Source organism: Onychostruthus taczanowskii, unplaced genomic scaffold (genome assembly GCF_017590055.1).
Source record: "Onychostruthus taczanowskii isolate IOZ18803 unplaced genomic scaffold, ASM1759005v1 scaffold44, whole genome shotgun sequence".
NCBI lineage: Eukaryota > Metazoa > Chordata > Aves > Passeriformes > Passeridae > Onychostruthus > Onychostruthus taczanowskii.
Window position 1 is genome coordinate 1,786,775 of NW_024501903.1, and position 17,475 is coordinate 1,804,249.

The 17,475-nt window shown below is 41.8% G+C and overlaps 2 protein-coding genes across 2 annotated transcripts in view; one reads left to right on the top strand and one right to left on the bottom strand.

Annotated features, from left to right (window-relative positions):
* Positions 1 to 5,706, bottom strand: part of PAK1 (p21 (RAC1) activated kinase 1) — a 102,067-nt gene extending 96,361 nt beyond the window's left edge. The window contains exon 1 of the mRNA XM_041414205.1: positions 5,630 to 5,706. The gene's annotated coding sequence lies outside the window, so the exon portion shown is untranslated. The remainder of the gene's footprint in view (positions 1 to 5,629) is intronic.
* AQP11 (aquaporin 11) lies at positions 4,673 to 16,081 on the top strand. Its single transcript, XM_041414207.1, has 4 exons — positions 4,673 to 5,585; positions 5,687 to 6,331; positions 10,410 to 10,526; positions 15,941 to 16,081. The coding sequence occupies exons 2-4, from the start codon at positions 5,737 to 5,739 to the stop codon at positions 16,006 to 16,008; spliced, it is 780 nt and encodes a 259-aa protein (XP_041270141.1). The 5' UTR covers positions 4,673 to 5,585; positions 5,687 to 5,736; the 3' UTR covers positions 16,009 to 16,081.
* The last annotated feature ends 1,394 nt before the right edge of the window (positions 16,082 to 17,475 follow it).

Sequence of the window (17,475 nt, forward strand, 5' to 3'; positions counted from 1 at the left end):
ATTCTATGTTACCTCATATAATCAACTAAAGTATGTTCATAAACAACTTACAAAGTTTTTTGAAAGTTGGGTGTAGCAGACATATTGAGACGACAAGCATTCACTTCATGGACTCCCTGTTCAATACAGGACCTTGTTTTAAGGCAAGCAGTTTGATTCTGGAACAAGCTTCAAACAGATGGAAAGCAACACGATGGGAAAAAAAGATGAAGGACTGCACACTGTGCAATTTTTGTTGGCAAGTGTCACTTCACTATCATGAAGGGGCTATGGCAGGTAACAGCAATACTTCAGAAAGGCAAAGCTAAGGATTATTTTGTATTACATAATCCAGAAGTGGGGTTGGAAAAAAAAAACAACAAATAAAACCAAAAAAAGAGAAATGGCCTTGGAAAACAAGAACCTCTAAAAAAAATCAGGCTTCTTCTCTGCCTTTAGCTTTTTAGACTTTTATCCTTTTTTATTAGTGGATTTAGTGGGCCCTTGTAAACCTCGTGAAGTTCAACAAAGCCAAGTTCAAGGTCCTACATATGAGTCAGGCATTCCCAAGCAGTGATTTTATCTATATTAACTTGTATTAATAAAGATAAATATAGATATTATAATATAGATAAAAGGCCTAAATTAAAAAAGGCCTTTCCATCAAAGCCAACATCATGATCAGAAAACAAAAATCAGTGGTCTACTAACACAGTGCTAGAGGTGCAAGGTGGCCAGTCATGACTGAAGAGCAAATAAACCTTCTGGTCCTTTTGTATGAGGCAGTAACCTTTGGAGGCAGCGTAGGGGAACAGATGGAAGCAAGGTCCCTTCAGTTCCTGGTGTCTAAACCAAACAGGGTTTGCAAAAACAGACTTTCAGTCCAGTGGCCAGCCCTAGTCACTGTGATTATACTCACATTAGTAAATTAAACAAGTCTGGGACCAGTCTCTGCCCCTGAGGCCAGCTGGCACAGGGCATCCAATGTCCGTCTATGAAAGCTTCAGAAAGTCCATGAAAGCACAGTCTGCCTGTTTGTAATGTATCCCCTAACCCACACCCTGGAATACTTTGGGATACTGCTCATTGGCTCAGGCTAAAACCATGTAAGGATTATGAGAATTCATGTAAGGATTATGAGAATCAGTAGAAACAGCTGAGTTTGGTGTTCAGGAGCATCCCTGACACTGTTCAATTTGCTGGTATAGGCAAAGCTTTAAAGAGTCTGTACAATTTCCACACTTTGATCTGTGCCAATGCCCTCACCAAGTCCTTGTGGCAAGAGCCCTCACAGGCAGTGGCATTTCTTGCCCTGAAATCAAAGGCTCCCAGGTGTATTGTCTAAGAGCTCAGACTCCTGTGCACTGAGCTGCTGTGATCCCTGGCTCTTCCCTACTGCCCATGCACCTGGATCCCTCTCTGCACACCAGAGCTGCCCTCTGGTGCAAATCCTGCCTCTGGCATCCAACTGCTGTGAAATGTAGCCAGAAAGGGGAAATGTCCCAAACCTCCACAGCTGCTTGCTAAGAAAAGCTGTGTTGAAGCTGTGCCCGAGCTTGCCAGGGCCTGCTCAACAAGGATTTTCTGTTTGGAGGCACTATGACTACTTTTACTTTCTGTATTTCCAATGCACCTTTAAATGTCAGACTAATTTTGGGGGAAACCAGCTGAACCACAACAGAGAGAACAGGGCACACAGATTCCCTTCTATATTGTTACCTGAACTACAGATTCAGCTCCTCCGCAATTATTCATTAACATTAATGTGGATGGAAGCATTTTCCAGCATGATAATGCCCAATTTTACCCCTGCAAAACCCATCCAAGAATTCTTGGCATGTTGATACCCTCCATGTGACTCAGCCTGCCATAGAAAAAGGAAGTAGATGAGGGAATTTTAGGAAGGAAAGGGGCTGAAACCATACACACGGCTAAGAGCAGTTAACTGCATACAGAAAAAGCAGGAAATGCAAGGGCTTGGGCAAAGAAGGAAAGTAGGAATACAAGCAAATAGGAAGGAAAATACAAAGACTGATTTGCGTGGAAGGGAACATGGGAGAAAAGGATATGGAGGGATTCTGAAATGAGGAGAAAAGAAAACGGGACAAATCAGACAAAAGGGAAATTATATATGTCCTGGTATAGAGCAGGCAGGACTGTGAGGGAATCCTGTTCAGGCAGAAGAGAGCATACATAAGGACAACCTGGAATGAGACAGAGCCACCAATGCCACCAAGAAGAAACTGATGAGCCTAACTAATTCAGTACCAAAAAACTCTCTATTGTAAAGTGAATTTTAAGAGACATTTCAGGCTTGAACACTCATTTTTACAAATTACAAAATTAAGGGCTTGAACTTATACATAAGAGATCTACTATTCTCATCTCCTTGTGGCAAAATACAAAATATAGCTCCTACAGGAGCACACCAAAAGCAATTGTTTGGAATGACACTACCCTCTGGTGGTCAAAAAATATAGTTATATGGACACCAGGAAGTAAAATATTCACAGCTGGCTGTACAGATAACTAAAAGATACAATCAATTCCAATCCACGCTCCAGTAATCCACCTCGAGACCGTGCTGTTAAATCAAACATCTTATTAGTTTGTTTAAAAATGACAAAGTCGTGACTAGTCATGCGCACAAATAACTGTCCAGGGCTCTGAAAGAGACCAGGTTTTTTTTTTCTTCCACATCACATCTACAGAACATCATTGCTGGGAAAAGCAATTGTATCAATGCATAGTTTTAATGGAGGTGTTTTGAGATTTATGTAATGACTTAACACAGTCATGTCTCCTGCCTTGCCTCACTCAGGTTTTTTGACATCTAATCCTGTACAAACAGTAAAAGCCAAATACTAACTGCTCTGTCATTTTCTCCTTTCCTCTCTTTATATCATCACTGTTCAACGGCTGTGTTTCTCCTCTCCTGTTAAAAACAACCATATTTCTCAAGGCCAAATGCACCTTCCAAATACTCTTTTATCACCAGACTTCTCAAGCCCAGATGTCTCAATGGTCCTACATTTCTGGAAATGAGGAAGATCTTGTCATGTCACTCCCTCCTAGAGAAACAATTCTGTATGTTTCAACTTTGATCTTTTTGGTAGGTTGACCTTCAACTGAAAGCTGGCTGTTGTTGCTTGGAAGTAATAGATTTGTGTATTGCCTCCTTGCAGACCTTGATCGGACAAAAGTCATTCTTGCGAGGTCTGATTCATTGTCATTGATGCCACCTTGTGGCGAAACTACTGGATATTGGAATTCTGGAAAAACGTTCAGCATTTGCCCCTCCTTGCAGGTGCATTGAATAGCAGCACAGTGGTTACTGCTGCTTGCAGCGCTTCAGTTTTAGAGTTCATAAAACCAGTATTTGGACACTCCTAAAAACACATCACCAGTCTGTAAAAGAGAGGAGGAAAAGTAAGAAGAAGCACCACAAAATACATTTATTTTTGTTTTATTAGAGTGAAAACTAAATCAGTATAACCAATGACACATGGCACAACCATTCATGTGCTCAGAGCTTGGGCATTTTTTTCTCTTTTCCCACTAGAAAAACACTCTGGCAAGAGTTACAACCCATTCCAAATACTGTAAAATAGCACTGCAGGGAGAGACTGAAGGAAAACTCAGCCCCAGCCTAACAGGACAGAAAGCATTTCCCAGTTACCTCACGCTGGGCTCACCCTTCTCAGTTACCAGGCCCAAAGAATTATCCTAAAGGAGTCCATGCCTGTCTTTCCAGGATGGTCCTGGTGCCATTTGGGCCCTGCTATGAATGCCAACATTACCACATTCAGCAGAATGAGGCTGATGCCTATTTTTAGCATTGCTTCCACTAGAGAAGCCCGAGAATCAGCACCTGCTTCCTCCGGGCACTCTGTCAAACACCCTTCTCCCAGCAAGCAAGTGGGAGGAAGAGGCTGAATCAATCTGTGTGCCTCCTTTTTCTACCACCAGGTTCCCAAAAATACAGGAAAGAAACCCCTCTCCTTGCAAAATGTGGTAAATGTAAAAATTTTCCTCAATGTTTGATCTTTGTATATTTCAAGCCTGATCAAAAAGAAAGGAGGTTTTATCCATGAAACAGGGCAGCCAACAAGCTCTAAGTGATGTCTGGGTGTTAGAAACACAAAATAATTGTCAGTAGAATTGCCTTGTAATGGTTTAGAACTTAACATATTTCCACGATCTCAGACCTAGGGAGAGCTTGGGAAAGGATGTACTGCTGATAGTAGATACAGCACAGAATTTATGGGCCACAAGGACATTTAGCAGAACTCACAAGATAAGGAAGAAACTAATAAAGACAACACAGCAACTGTGCTGAATCAGCTCCAACTGGGTAAAAGGTAATTCTGGCAGGGTGAGATCTCGACCACCAGCTCACACACCCCTGACCCAAGAAACACACCGACTCAGAAAAGAGAAACACTGAGCATGAAGACTAATTAGCATGAAAAGTGAGAGAATCGTTAACCAATAGAAGATAGCGTACTAATCAGTAAGAGAATTATGCAGCTTGTAGTCGGTGAACAAATCTCCTGAGGAGTGGCTGAAGGCGCTGGAAGTGCTTAGTGTGGAGAAGAGGAGGTTCAGGGGGGACCTTATCTCTCTACAGCTCCCTGAAAGAAATCCGTCGCCAGGTGGGGGTCGGTCTCTTCTTCTGGTAACAAGTGAGAGGATGAGAGAGCACAGGCTTTAGCTGTGTCAAGGGAAGTTTAGGCTGGACATTAAGAATTTCTTCACAGAAGGGGTAATTAGACATTGGAATGGGCTGCCCAGGGAGGGGGGGGAGTCACTGCTCCTGGACGTGTTCAAGCACAGACTGGATGTGGCACTCAGTGCCATGATCTATTGTCATGGTGGTGTTGGGTCACAGGATGGACTTCACGTCATGTTAGAGGTCTTTTCTAACCCAATTGTTTCTGTGATCCTGCAATTCCTGTGTGTGCTACAATGTACAAATAGCAAAAAAAAGTTCTGACAGTCGGCGTGCTCCTTTTGCTGAACAACACCGAGCACGCAGGCTTGCGCAACTCTAAACAAATAACCAAAGTCTCACTCTCGAGCTCGCTGCAAACCGCGCGGCGGGGGATGTGATCCCCAGGGACTGCCGGGTCCGTGTCCGGTGCCGGTGCCGACCGCGGCCCCGGCCCCGCCGAGCTCCCCCTGCCCGCCCCGGCCGCTCCCTCAGCGCCCCGCGCGCCCCGCCCGCATGCGCGCTGCGCAGCGCCCGCCGGAGGGGGCGGCGCGGCTGAGCCCGTGCCCGGCTCGGCGCTGGGGCTGGAGGCGCTTCGCAGCCACGGACACACCGCAGCGCCGATCCCGCCGGGGAAATCGGCTCCCCTCCCGTTCCCCCGCGGCTGGGAGCCGAGGCCCTCCCTCCGCTCCCGGTCCTCCGGCAGGCTGAGGGGACGGGGAGCCCGGTCCGTCCCGCTGCGGAAGGGCTGAGGGGGCAGCAGAGCCCCCTTGCCCCCGCTTCCCTCCTCGTGCTTTTCCACCGCAGGGAGAGAGCTTCCCTGTCCTAACCCGTGCCCTGCAGGAAGCGGGATCCCCCTGCCCTCACCCCTGCCCTTTGCTCCGCCGAGCGGAGGGTGAGTCAGGCTCCTGGCAGGTGCCGACAGAAGCTGGTTCTTACCTCCAGGGGAAAGCGGGGGCATTTTCCCTCCCTCTCCTGCCTTCTTTCTCCCCGCAGGTGGTGGGGCTGGACCTTCCGCGAGCCATCGGGCCTGTGCAGCTGCGGGCATGGCTGTCCGTGGGGTCGGGAGCTCCCTGCTGCTGATGTCCGGCGTGGTGGTGACCGTGGGGCTGTGCCGGAGGCTGGCCCGGCGCCGGCTGCGCTCCCGCCCGCTCCTCTTCGCTTTCCTTGTGGAGATGTTCAGCACCTTCCAGATCTGCGCCTGCACGAACGAGCTCAGCCTGCTCGGCAACGTGGAGCCGAAGCCGCACACCGCCCTCACCCTCACCTACGGCTTCACCGTCCTGCACGGCCTGAGCCTGGCCGGCAGCACATGCAATCCCTGCGGGACCCTGCAGCCCATGTGGGGCGGCGGGACGTCGCTCACCATGGGGGGACTCAAGATCGCCGCTCAGTTCGTGGCTGCAGTGCTCGCCAGAGTGTTCATGCACTTTATCTGGAGTCTGGAGATGGCAGAGCCACATCTTGGAGCACTCTCACAGGGCTGCAGCAGCCCTATGCAGACTACAGAGATGCAGGCGTTCTGCATAGAACTGCTCTTTTCTGTCGTTTTCCAGCTGGCCGTCCTGCAAGCCGAAAGCGTTAACCCCAAGTACAGAGTCCATTTAATTGCTCTTCTCATCACCATGCTCGTGTATGCAGGTTAGTCTTTTTACTTTTTCTTCTTCTGTTCCTGCAATAAAGTTGTAACGGAAGGGGTTCTTACTGTTTGCTTAGCAGTGTTAAGATGCAAAATGCTTTTTCTTAAATTACACTTTCCTTGATGAGTTCTTTTTGTATTGTCATACGTATGCAAAGTTCATTTGGCGTTTATATAAAGTTTGCCTGGTTGCATTCCAGGCAGGTATGGGGTTAAGAATGAAATGAGTTATGCAGTTAAAGTGATGTCAGGTCTGCAAGTACATATGGTTAAGTGTTAAAATATCTCAGTGAAGGATTGTTTCATAATCCAACTATTTATACAGCGTGAGAGATTTCATACTATGTGCTCTGATTACAAAGTGACATTGGGAGAGCACCGCTGGCTGCATCAGGAGAAAGTGCTGATTGTGCAACAGCAGCCCACAGACTGGTAGGTAATATGGAAGCTCTGCATTTAAATAATGCATAATTCATATCAGTGCAGTTTATTTAACTGCTTCCTTAAATCAGAAGTGGGAATGGTTATTTGTGGAATGCATACAGAAATAATACCTCATGAGACCAAATGCAAAAAAGGGGGGGAAAAAAAGGTGCCTGATTTATTAGAGCCTCCCTTGTCTGTAATGCCATGTGTGTCCATATCCCTGACTTTTGCTACCTGATTGTCACCTCGTGCTTCCCAGAGCTGAGACGCTGTCACCTGTGCATCCCCTCTGGACCAATGGGAAGGGAGAGGTGAGGGGATTCAGTCTGAACTTCTTTCTTCTGACTGTTGAGGTTCTCTCTTGTCCCCACGGAAGTGACAAGAGTTGTTAGGTCACTTGAAGACTGCCCTGCTGGAAGTCCTTTTCCTACTGGCAAGGAGATTGTGTAGCTTGGAGAAGTGAAAGAGATGATTACAGAACTCTTGCTGTTGCTGCTGCCCCCACCACAGAAAAAGTCATCTAGGGAATCACCAAATCCCTTTGAGAGAGGGAGATCACTTCTCTTACCTGCAAACATCTGGGATGTCATTTATGCCTTGTCCTAAAGGCTTAGCTGTATTAATGCTATTTAACATAATAGCATATAGAACAGTGTACAGTCACATTTTTAGATGTAGTAATGTAAAAATCTTTAGCTGAGATTAGCTAATACCTAAAAGATAAAAGTCATTGGGGAATTTTGAAAATTAACTTAGGAATTTGAACTACTTTCTAAAAGCAGAAGCAAGGTGCCAGTGCATTTGAGGACATTAAATCTATTTCTGAGTTGCTTGGTGGAAGTGTAGCCAAATATCCTCCTCCCTCTTCTACAAGCACAGAAATCTGGATTCCTGATTCCTAACATTCTTCTCCTGCTTAGCACAGAGTCATATAAAATAATACATGTCACACTGCGTTTCTTTTAGCTAATTCATGCAAAGAATTCACTCCCAGTGTCATTGGCCAGGTTCCTATCTTCTCCTAGCAAGAGAAGGCTAAGTGTGCCACGTGAAGGCTGAGTGTTCCAAGTGCCCTTCTGTGCCATAAACCTGGGCTTGTTGGGACTCCCCGGTGCAATCGATCTGCACGAGCTTCTAGGAAACCTCAGGCCTCTTCTGCATCGTGTGCACAACACCCTGTGCTACCTGGTCATTTTTCTTTGCATTTCTTTCAAACTACAATCTGCTTGTCTACTATAAAAATATACAGGTACTCAGAGCCTGTCGTGGCTGGGGCGGTAATGAGGAGCCAGGAAAGTGGCCATGGACGATGCCTGCTGCACATATCCCGTATGTCCTGTGGATGTCATGGCATAGCCCTAGCCATGTCTGTCCCACCTCTGCTGCTTGCACGCAGTAGGGAGAGTCACTCACAAATCAGGTGTCACAAATAGTGGCCTCCAGCAGGGTGGGTTCTCATCTGCAGGCTGTGAAGACAGGCAGATGCATAATTTAGCTGGGCTGGATCATTCTCAGGAAATCTTCTGCACCTCTTCATTTACTGTTTATAGGTCTGCCAGGCACCCTACTCCAACAAATAACATCAGGTTGTACAGTATTTTCAAAATCACAAGCTGTTGCTTTAGTTTTTCTTATACTTTTTCCTATTCAAAAATGTTTATTTTTTTTACATTTAATCCTACACATTCCAAATTTTTATAGTAGTACATACTGTACATAGAAGCTCCAATACTGCTTCACTCTTTTTTCTACTAAATAAAGACCAAAAAGAGAACATTATGTCTTTACATATTACCCTTACTAATGATTCATTAACTAAGGATCCAGACCATATACAAGATGGTAAAGAATATTTCTGGATAACTCCTTTGGGAAAGTACTTATTCAGGGGTTAAAAAAATACACCTTTTGAGGGCTTTTTCATTTACAGGTGGCATTACAGTTAGGTCAGAATCATATGAAATTGGTTAGATTTTTCTGAACCTAACATATCAAGGTACAAATAACATACATATTGTTAATTCTGAGTTTCTTCCCAATTTTGGCCTTTAATAAAGGCAAAAAGGTAAAAATACTTTCTCATGCACTGTGTGGCATTACTTCCCCCTTTAAAGTTTTTATGCACACCCCATCAAAGTGATTACATTTCTTCTGCCATAAAATAATTTGTCTTTTCTGTTACACAGACTGAGGGGCTAAATGAATAAGTTTAAGTAAGATTATAGTGGTGCCCTTGGCCTATGGTTGATATTCCAGTAGTTATTAGTAATGAATATTGAAGAAATACAGCAGTTAAAACTCTGTCTAATGCTTAATGTTCATCAGCTGCATCCTGAGAGTGAAATTCTGCTGTCAACTGTATGTTTGTGAATATAACAGCAGAAGCAGTGGAGTCATAAACAGATTAAAGCAAAGTAAATTACTGTAGCTGGGCTTCCTGGCAACCATGGACATTGCTAACATGTCACTGTGCAGAAAAACAGACTGCACAGTAAATCTGACTTGTTCTTGAGAACAAGTGCAAAACCACAGTAAACTGAGTAGGCAAACAAAGATTAAAATTTTCCTTAACTGTAATAATAGTGAAAGAAATAATAAAGAGAATATGGAAAGAGAAATGAAGAAGAAGAGAATGACAAAGACCTTACTAAAACTTTGGATAAATGATTGCAGAGTCATAGCAAATGAGGATTACAGCAGCAGGGTATTTGTACAAAGGATAAGTTCAAAGCTCATACAAGCTTATCTGGGGAGAAGTCAAGAGTAAACTGTAAGGAATTATACAGATGCAATTACAGAATATGTTATGGTAATGGGTTAACAGATAAAACAGGTATGGGGTGGTTAGTAGCTAACAGTATAGGAATACAGGTAATTTAGCTATGAGCAATGCTTTTTCTGCAGAATTGCAATGAAAGGAACAACATGTCAGAATTAAACACACTTAGCTCCAGGTTCACCTGCAGTGTAATTACAGTTTAGTCCCCAGTGTAATGTGTTTGGATCTTGTTATTTAGAAAATGTTTAGGCCAACTTCATTTGCATCTGAAATCAGAGGCAAGGAAAGATGCTTGACTTCCTTCTGCAAGACAGTGGAGTGGCACTTGCTTCTATTTTCTTCAAACAACATATAGAGTTTTCCCACAGTTCATATACCATGTGAAAATCCTAACATTCTGTACATTGGTATAATAATATTAGTGTTCTTGTAAGAAAGTATAGAGGTCAGCTTAGCAAGAACACTACTTGACAGTTTTTTCTTTTATCTTGCATGTGTGTTTCATGTGACACGAGGCTATAATGTAATGGCTTATGTAAGTTCTGTCTCCTCTAAAATCATGATACAGAAATGGCTTCTAGTTTTATCAATAGAAACATTCAGCATTAGCCAGACCTATCTCTTTAAAGAATATTTGCTAGAAAGAGATAAAGGAAGTTACAGCTTTCCCTTCCCATGTTTTAAAGCCTTTGAGAAAACAGTTAAACTGTTTATTGAGTCATCAGGTGAAGAGCTTAAGGAGAGTCTTACCTGTTCAAACTAATGCTAATTAATTTTATTGCAGGGTGTAGATTTCTTATAGTATGGTGCATTTGAATTTAAAGTAAATATTTAAAAACATGGTCTAATTTCATGCTGTTTACATCTTATTGCAGGTGGAAATCTCACAGGAGCAATCTTTAACCCAGCACTGGCGTTTTCATTACATGCAGATTGTTTCTATGACAAATTTTTGAGTTACTCTCTAGTATATTGGCTAGCACCATGCTTAGGTAAGTTCTTAATACTTTTTGTGTTTGAGAAAGTGTTATTTAATACATGGTTCATAAATCAAGAAATAAGTGTTCTTTATTTGAGAGTGTTTGACTTTTGCATTAAATAAATCCAGAAAATAGTAAATTATAATCTATATGTTGAAATAATTCAGAATCGTGGTTTCATTTTGCAAATGCAGGCTGTGTATTTTTAACATTTTTTAATGCTCTATGTAGAGTGCCTGCAGCACTGTTTAGTGAATTATAGAATTATTCGGATTGGGAAGGACCTTTAAAGATCATGTGGTCCTTAGCTGAAAGTAAATATCAACCTGATTACCTTCAAAAAGAGAAACATACTGGTTACCACACAGTGTCTGTCTTGTTTTGTGACAGTTTACAAAAACATAGGGATGATAAATTAAAAAAAAAAAAACAAACCAAAAAACAAAACCTACCCACAGGTATTGGGACAAGTGCCTTAAATATGCTTTCTCAATTACCACTTTTTTATCCCCATAGTGTCTAAACTTTGCAGTTCTCATTCTTTGTTTTTCCCCATGTCACTGTTGGACACTGTCTGCTCTTAGTTTAAGAAGTGTTAGCAACTAGGTTTTTCCTAACTTAAATTATGGTTTTAATTTAGAACCTATTGATTTTGACTTCTCGGTGTGTACAGATGAAAATGGTCCATGTGATACTTCATGCTGTTGTTTGTTTACAGTTGGTCCCTACAAATCTTGAGCTTTCTGCTTAGGGTATATAAAGAGACAGGCTGCTAATCCTGGTTCTTTCATGACTGTTAATCCTATTAGAAGGTACAACAGTGATGAAGGCAGAACAGCATGTAAGATATACACAGAAAACAGTGGAAAGGGATCCTGTTATGACCAAAAACTTCTTTTTCTTCAGTTCATGTCTGTGCATGTTCTACTTGCCTTGACTCTCAGTCAGCCAAAAACAAAGAAGTTTAAAGCTAATTAAAATTCACTTTAACACAATCTTGTTGAATTAGATCTCTAAACAGGATGACTGAACAGTAGAGTAAGCTTGATAACTGTTCAGTGAATAATTAATGAAATGTCATGGGCAAAGCTGATCAGATTTGCTGGGGTCCTGACAGACCACATAATATTTCTCACATTTCAGCTTTAGCTGTCATTAAACTGATTTCAACCTCATAACATTTAAAGATCTTCCAGGTTGTAAGTATATGAGATTTAACCTTTTGGCAAGTGATTTAAAGAAAGAGGAGACATTCTGAAACCCCATGTTCTACACACATACCAAGATGTGGCCTGCAGAATAGCTTTGCAGCAAACCTCCAGGTGATTTTTGATGTAAGAAAATCAACAGTTGTTAAGTGAAATGGACCCATGGCTCGAGGAACTTAGAATGTGGTTTTGGAGCAATGTTACCTTTCTGTGAAAATTCATAAAAAGTGGTTTCTCATTAGCTGACATCTAGAATATAAACACAGAATACATTGAATGCTGTCTCTTGATTTATGAGGGAAAGGAACTCCTCCAGACTGAGCAGTTGTAAAGATGTGAATACTCAGGACACATCACTCTTGCACAGTGTCACTACTGTAGCCAACATTTAGTGGCAGATCTCAGGTCTGTGGATCACCTGAAGGACTGAGTAATCTATTGGTGCCAAAATATCTCATTACAGAATAAGGATGTTTCATGGATACATTTAAGAGACCTTATAACTCAAGAGTTCAAAACAAATGTACTGTCCAAGGTACAAGAATAGAGGAGACTGCTGTGTTTGAAAACTGACTTGATGAATACAGGAGTGCAAATCTACAAATTTTAACATGAAGTGAATTTTTTCTGACACTTTTTGAAAATAAGAAAATAATAGGAATAGAATTTTTCCTGTCATGATTGGACAAAATGACGAGGCGTCTAGGAAAATGAACTGTTATGATGATGAATTATTGTGGAAAGAACCTCTAAACAGAATAATGAAAGTAGGTGATGAGGGAAGGGATATTTTAAATTCAATTGTAAAAATTACTTTCAGAATCCATATGTCAGCAGAAATGCTGTTTCAGACTTCCTAGAAACTGGCAGAGTCACAATGTTAGGCTAATCTGATGTCTTACTTCTTCCAGCATCAGCTTCTCAGCTGGTTAAATTACTTTGTTCTTACTTTGGGAAATTCTTTCAGAAGGGTTTTTTTGTGTTTTTCTGCAATAACTACCTCACAGTAGTACCTTGGACTAACATATCATGGAACTTAAAATAGCCAGTGGAAAGTGCAATATATTCTCATTTATGGCTGTGGCAAAAATCCATGAGGGCAAGGATATGGAGAGCATTCAGAATACAACTGAATACTGATCTGGCTGTAAGCACATCATAAACAGTGTTCTTAGAAAGGACACTTGGAAAAAGAGCAAGATTGATTATCACTTTCACAAGACAAGGATGAAATGGAAGTTTTCTTTTAGGATAAAAAAAATCTACTGGTGGTTTATGGTCTTTCAGGAATTTAATCTTGAAACTGTAGTTAATTACTCATTTTTCAAAATGGCTTCACCGATGTTCTGGTGAAGGTGATTCTCCAGCAGCATTAAACTCTGGATTCCTCCAATAAGCACAGATGCCAGCAAGTGTTAATAACTTAGCACAGACAGGCCAAAATTCTGCACTGTGAACATAGACTCAGTAAGTACCAGTGGAACAAAGATGGTTTCTGTTTTACTGCCAGAGGAATTCATGTTAGTTGTCCAGGCATGATTATACCATCAGTAATGATGGGGGACTGAGCTAATGCTGCTCTTTCAGTAGCAGGGAGATGGCAGCTATGAATGGAAGAGTTGGTGACAAGAGGTCAATAAAATGAAATGCTCTTTCCTGGACAGGTGCCAGCTTAGCATATCATGGAATTGCATTGTAGAGTGAGGGACATTAAAGACCATCCAGTTCCAACCCCCCTGCTAGGGGCAGGGACACCTTCCACTGGACCAAGATCTCAAAGCCATCCAGCCTGGCCTAGCCTCCTGCTACGTTTCTAAAACTATAAAACCAGAATCAAGGCCCCCTTCTTTAGATCAGTTTTACCAGAAAAACTAATACTATTCCATAGAAAATAAGTGTCAGAACAGTCACTTAGCAGGACATGTAAATGGAGGAGGTAAGCAAAGGAGAAGGCAGCAGGTGAGACTTTGACCTTTCTGCTCAGAGGAGAGGCTATTCTGAGGCTGCCAGCAAGTTCAGAACACTTAAGCAAAGAAACAAGAATTCTATGTCCGTGTTCAGTGAAGTGTTCAGTATTTCAGGGACTTGGAAGCAAAGGAGGTTTTCAACAACAACTGGAAAACAAACTACTCCTATTTCCAGGCCCTGGTCCTCATAGGGGTTTTCAGCTCCATAGACATCATCTGACAGAGCAAAAACTCTTATGCAGTGAGTGGATGCAATCCCTGAAGTTCCTAGAAACTGATAGTAATTATGTGTAATTCAAATCCTAAAGGGCCAGTGAGTGGTAATGCTGAACTTGACGTTCCTACAGAGAAGAATGGGTCCTGAATGTGGCCTGTTGGGTTGTAGTCCTCCCAAGAGTTCAGGGTGCAGAGGAAGACTGGGAAGGTAAATAGCAGAGCTGTCCAGACTTTGGACTTCAAAACAAAATTCTGCTTATTTAGGGAATTGCTAAGTCAGTAGTAATTCCCTTGGAAACTGCTATAAATGGAAAAAGGTGATTTTTAGAAAAGGCTTATGAGAGCTCAGTAATAGATTTAGATGTGCAGAAGGAATCTGTCACATAGTGTTAGACTGGGAATTTGTATAAAAAGCCTTTCCCTGCTGGCTAGAGAAAGAGATTCCCTACAATAAAGGAGAACATGTAAGAGGCTGAAACTGGGAAAGGCAGAAAAGGAGTATAAGAGCTTTGCACAACTTGGAAACAAAGACAGGAAGGCTAGAGCTCAACTGGAACTAAGAGAAGGGACATGCAGAGTTACAAATACACTAATCACAAAAAAAAAGTCTAGAGAAAATGCAGGTCCATTGGTGCATGGGGGAGACAACTTAGTGATCGGTGGCATGGAACAGGCTGAGGTACCACTCAGCCTTCCCAATCAAAATTTGCTCCCAAACCTCTGTGTAAATCAGTAAGGTTTTGGAAAGGGAACAATAAATAGGAACAGCATATGTGATTGTGAATCCACTGTAGTGGTCTATTGCCATGGTGGTGTTCAGTCACAGGTTGGACTCTGTGGTCTCACAGAGCTTTTCCAAAGAAATTGATTCTGTGATTATTGCCTCCTTCTACACAATGCCTGTGAGGTGACATCTGGAACAGGGGTGGTTTGGAGTCCCCCAGTTCAAGAGCAAATGTGTCAAAAAACAGGATCCCGGCAGTGGAGGACCACAGAGACAATGAAGGGCCTAGAGTATCTGATCTAAGGGGGCAGGCTGAGGGAACCAGACTTGTATAGGCTGCAAAGTTAAAATGGAAGCGTGTTTTAAGCACACTCAAGCATTATTTCAAGAGTAGTTACAAGGATAACAGAGATTAACCGTTCTTTTTAGTAATAAGTAACAGCAAGGCCACAACTGGGCATGGGAAGTTTAGCTTAGACTCCAGGAAAACATTCAGGAGGAAGGGTGCAGCAACACTTTTCCTGGAGAAATGCTACAGTCTCCAGTATGGAGGTTTTTGGGACTCAGCCAGGGAAAGTCTAACTGACCCATCCAGCATAGGCAAAGTCCTGCACTGAGTGGCAGACTAAACAGAATCCCTTTTAATAAGCTTTTTTTGTGATCTGAGAAGTTTCATAAATACAAGCTTATGTGTGGCCAACACTGTCAAACAGGATCCCCTTTGTTTCTGAAAGAATAATCTGGTTTTTTTTACTGTGGGAAATAAACTGTATCTGGATGGTCTTTGGACTCAGTGATCCCTGTGGGTCCCTAGCAACTTGAGGCAGAAGTTTCTTTATGAGAATCATACACTACCTCTTAATTACCATTTTTTCAGCTTCAGAATAAACCCTAAATCAGAATGATGTTCAAAAAAACACCCACTATCCCATATCCACTTGGCAGCACCTAAAAACTATGTGGTTATCAAAACAGGCACAGCTAACAAACCCAGGTGAGGGATGGAGGTTAAGCTGCTGGTTCAGCCATTTATACATCCAGCCACAAAGAAAGCAGCCCTGATCAGGATTCACCCAGACAAACTCTTTGCCTTTGGCTTGGCTTACACAGATCAAAGCATTAACTATGAAAAACAAGATTATTATCTCACAGGGAGCACTTGCATGGCTGTTGAAGCTTCCTTTGCAAAAGGTACTGCCGTATTTTGTTAAAGACTCAAATACTTGAATGCAATGTTTATTTTCCATACCAGTAATGTGTCCTTCTCAAACCCATTCAAATAAAGGTCCTTTCTGTAACCTCTCATTTCAGGTACAATACTTGTGGTTTTTATATGGGATGAAATCTTTCCTCGGAAATCCCGATACATCAAATCCTGAAATTTGGGAGCACTACATTAAAAAATATTTCCAACATCTGCAGACATAAAGCTTTCAGAGAACTGCTGACAGACTTCCGTGCCATCTTTATGCTGTATTTTCAGATTTCATGTTTGAAATATTTGACTGACCACTTTGTATTAAAATAATTATTTTGTAAATGACTATTGGGATTTTGGGAATATCTGCCGCCATTTTCAGTTAAGCCATGTGAATGTGAAGGACTGTTAAAACACAAATTTATCACTTTAGCCATAAGTGCCATTTGCTGACCTTTATTAGCATGCAAAAGTAATTTTAGAGAAATACCCCGTCCTTTCAAGGTTTGATTTTATTGGATTTCTTCCCATTGAAGACACCTGCAAAAAGGGAGCTGAAGATTTCTTATACTGACATCATCATATTCCTACTTGCCATATACCTACCTCTGAGAGCAAAAAAGGCTACACTACTCCCTAGAAGAGTCTCCACAGCTCTGTTCTAGAGGCACCCTACACCAAAATTAAAGCCTGTATGACCAACATTCTTTTAATAATGATGATTTTAATACCTGAGTGTAGGTAAGTAACCCCTCACTTCCTTCCAGGAACGCTCTGTCACATCCTGTCCCAGTGGAGACTGTTGAATGTTTACCTTGGTTGGAAAAAAAGCAGTAATAAAATACCATAAAATTCTGTAGACACACACACCAAATGGTATTTTAGGCAAAACCCTTGACTTTTTATCAGCAATTACTGCTGCCTCTTCACATAGACACAGTATATAGAGATGAATCATGCAGTACTCAATTTGTCCTTGATTTTACGTAGCTCTCACCAACTTCTTTTAAAAAACAAATGAATCTGCAGTGCTGGAGAATAAATAACAGAGATAAAAACTACAGGAAAGCTACATACACAAGCATGCCCTTTATAGCCTCAGCTGAGGCAAACTATCCTCTGAAGCTCTGTTCCTAGCACAAGGTTGCTGCTTCTGGCTGCAGCTTAGTTTTTAAACGTGCCAAAATATATTTCTGATATTTAAGAGTAAATTAGTAAATTCAATTTTTCTTTTGAAGTTTACTTGGTTTGAAAGGAGCGATGGTTAACAAATTCTACAAAGATCTCAGTATCATGTCCCTCACCTCATCATCCAAGTCACCTTACAAACTATATTTTAAGAGAAATCAGATGGGGAGTTTTTCACAGTAAACTGATGAAGTCTTTAACAGCTACTATTGTCAGCTATCTTTTTTGCAAGAGTTTGGGAAGTAAATATTTCCATGTAATTTCTTCCTTGTTGCAATAAAATCTTTTCTTGTTTTATTTTTCCAAGGTACCTGTAATATTGTATTACAAAATTAAATCAATTATATGAACATGCTTTACATACAAGAGTCCTCTCCATGACCCTGTATTCAGTTATTAATAATAAAAAAAATTAGCCTGCAAATATGCTGAAGAGAACTAGAACTGCTGGGTTATCATT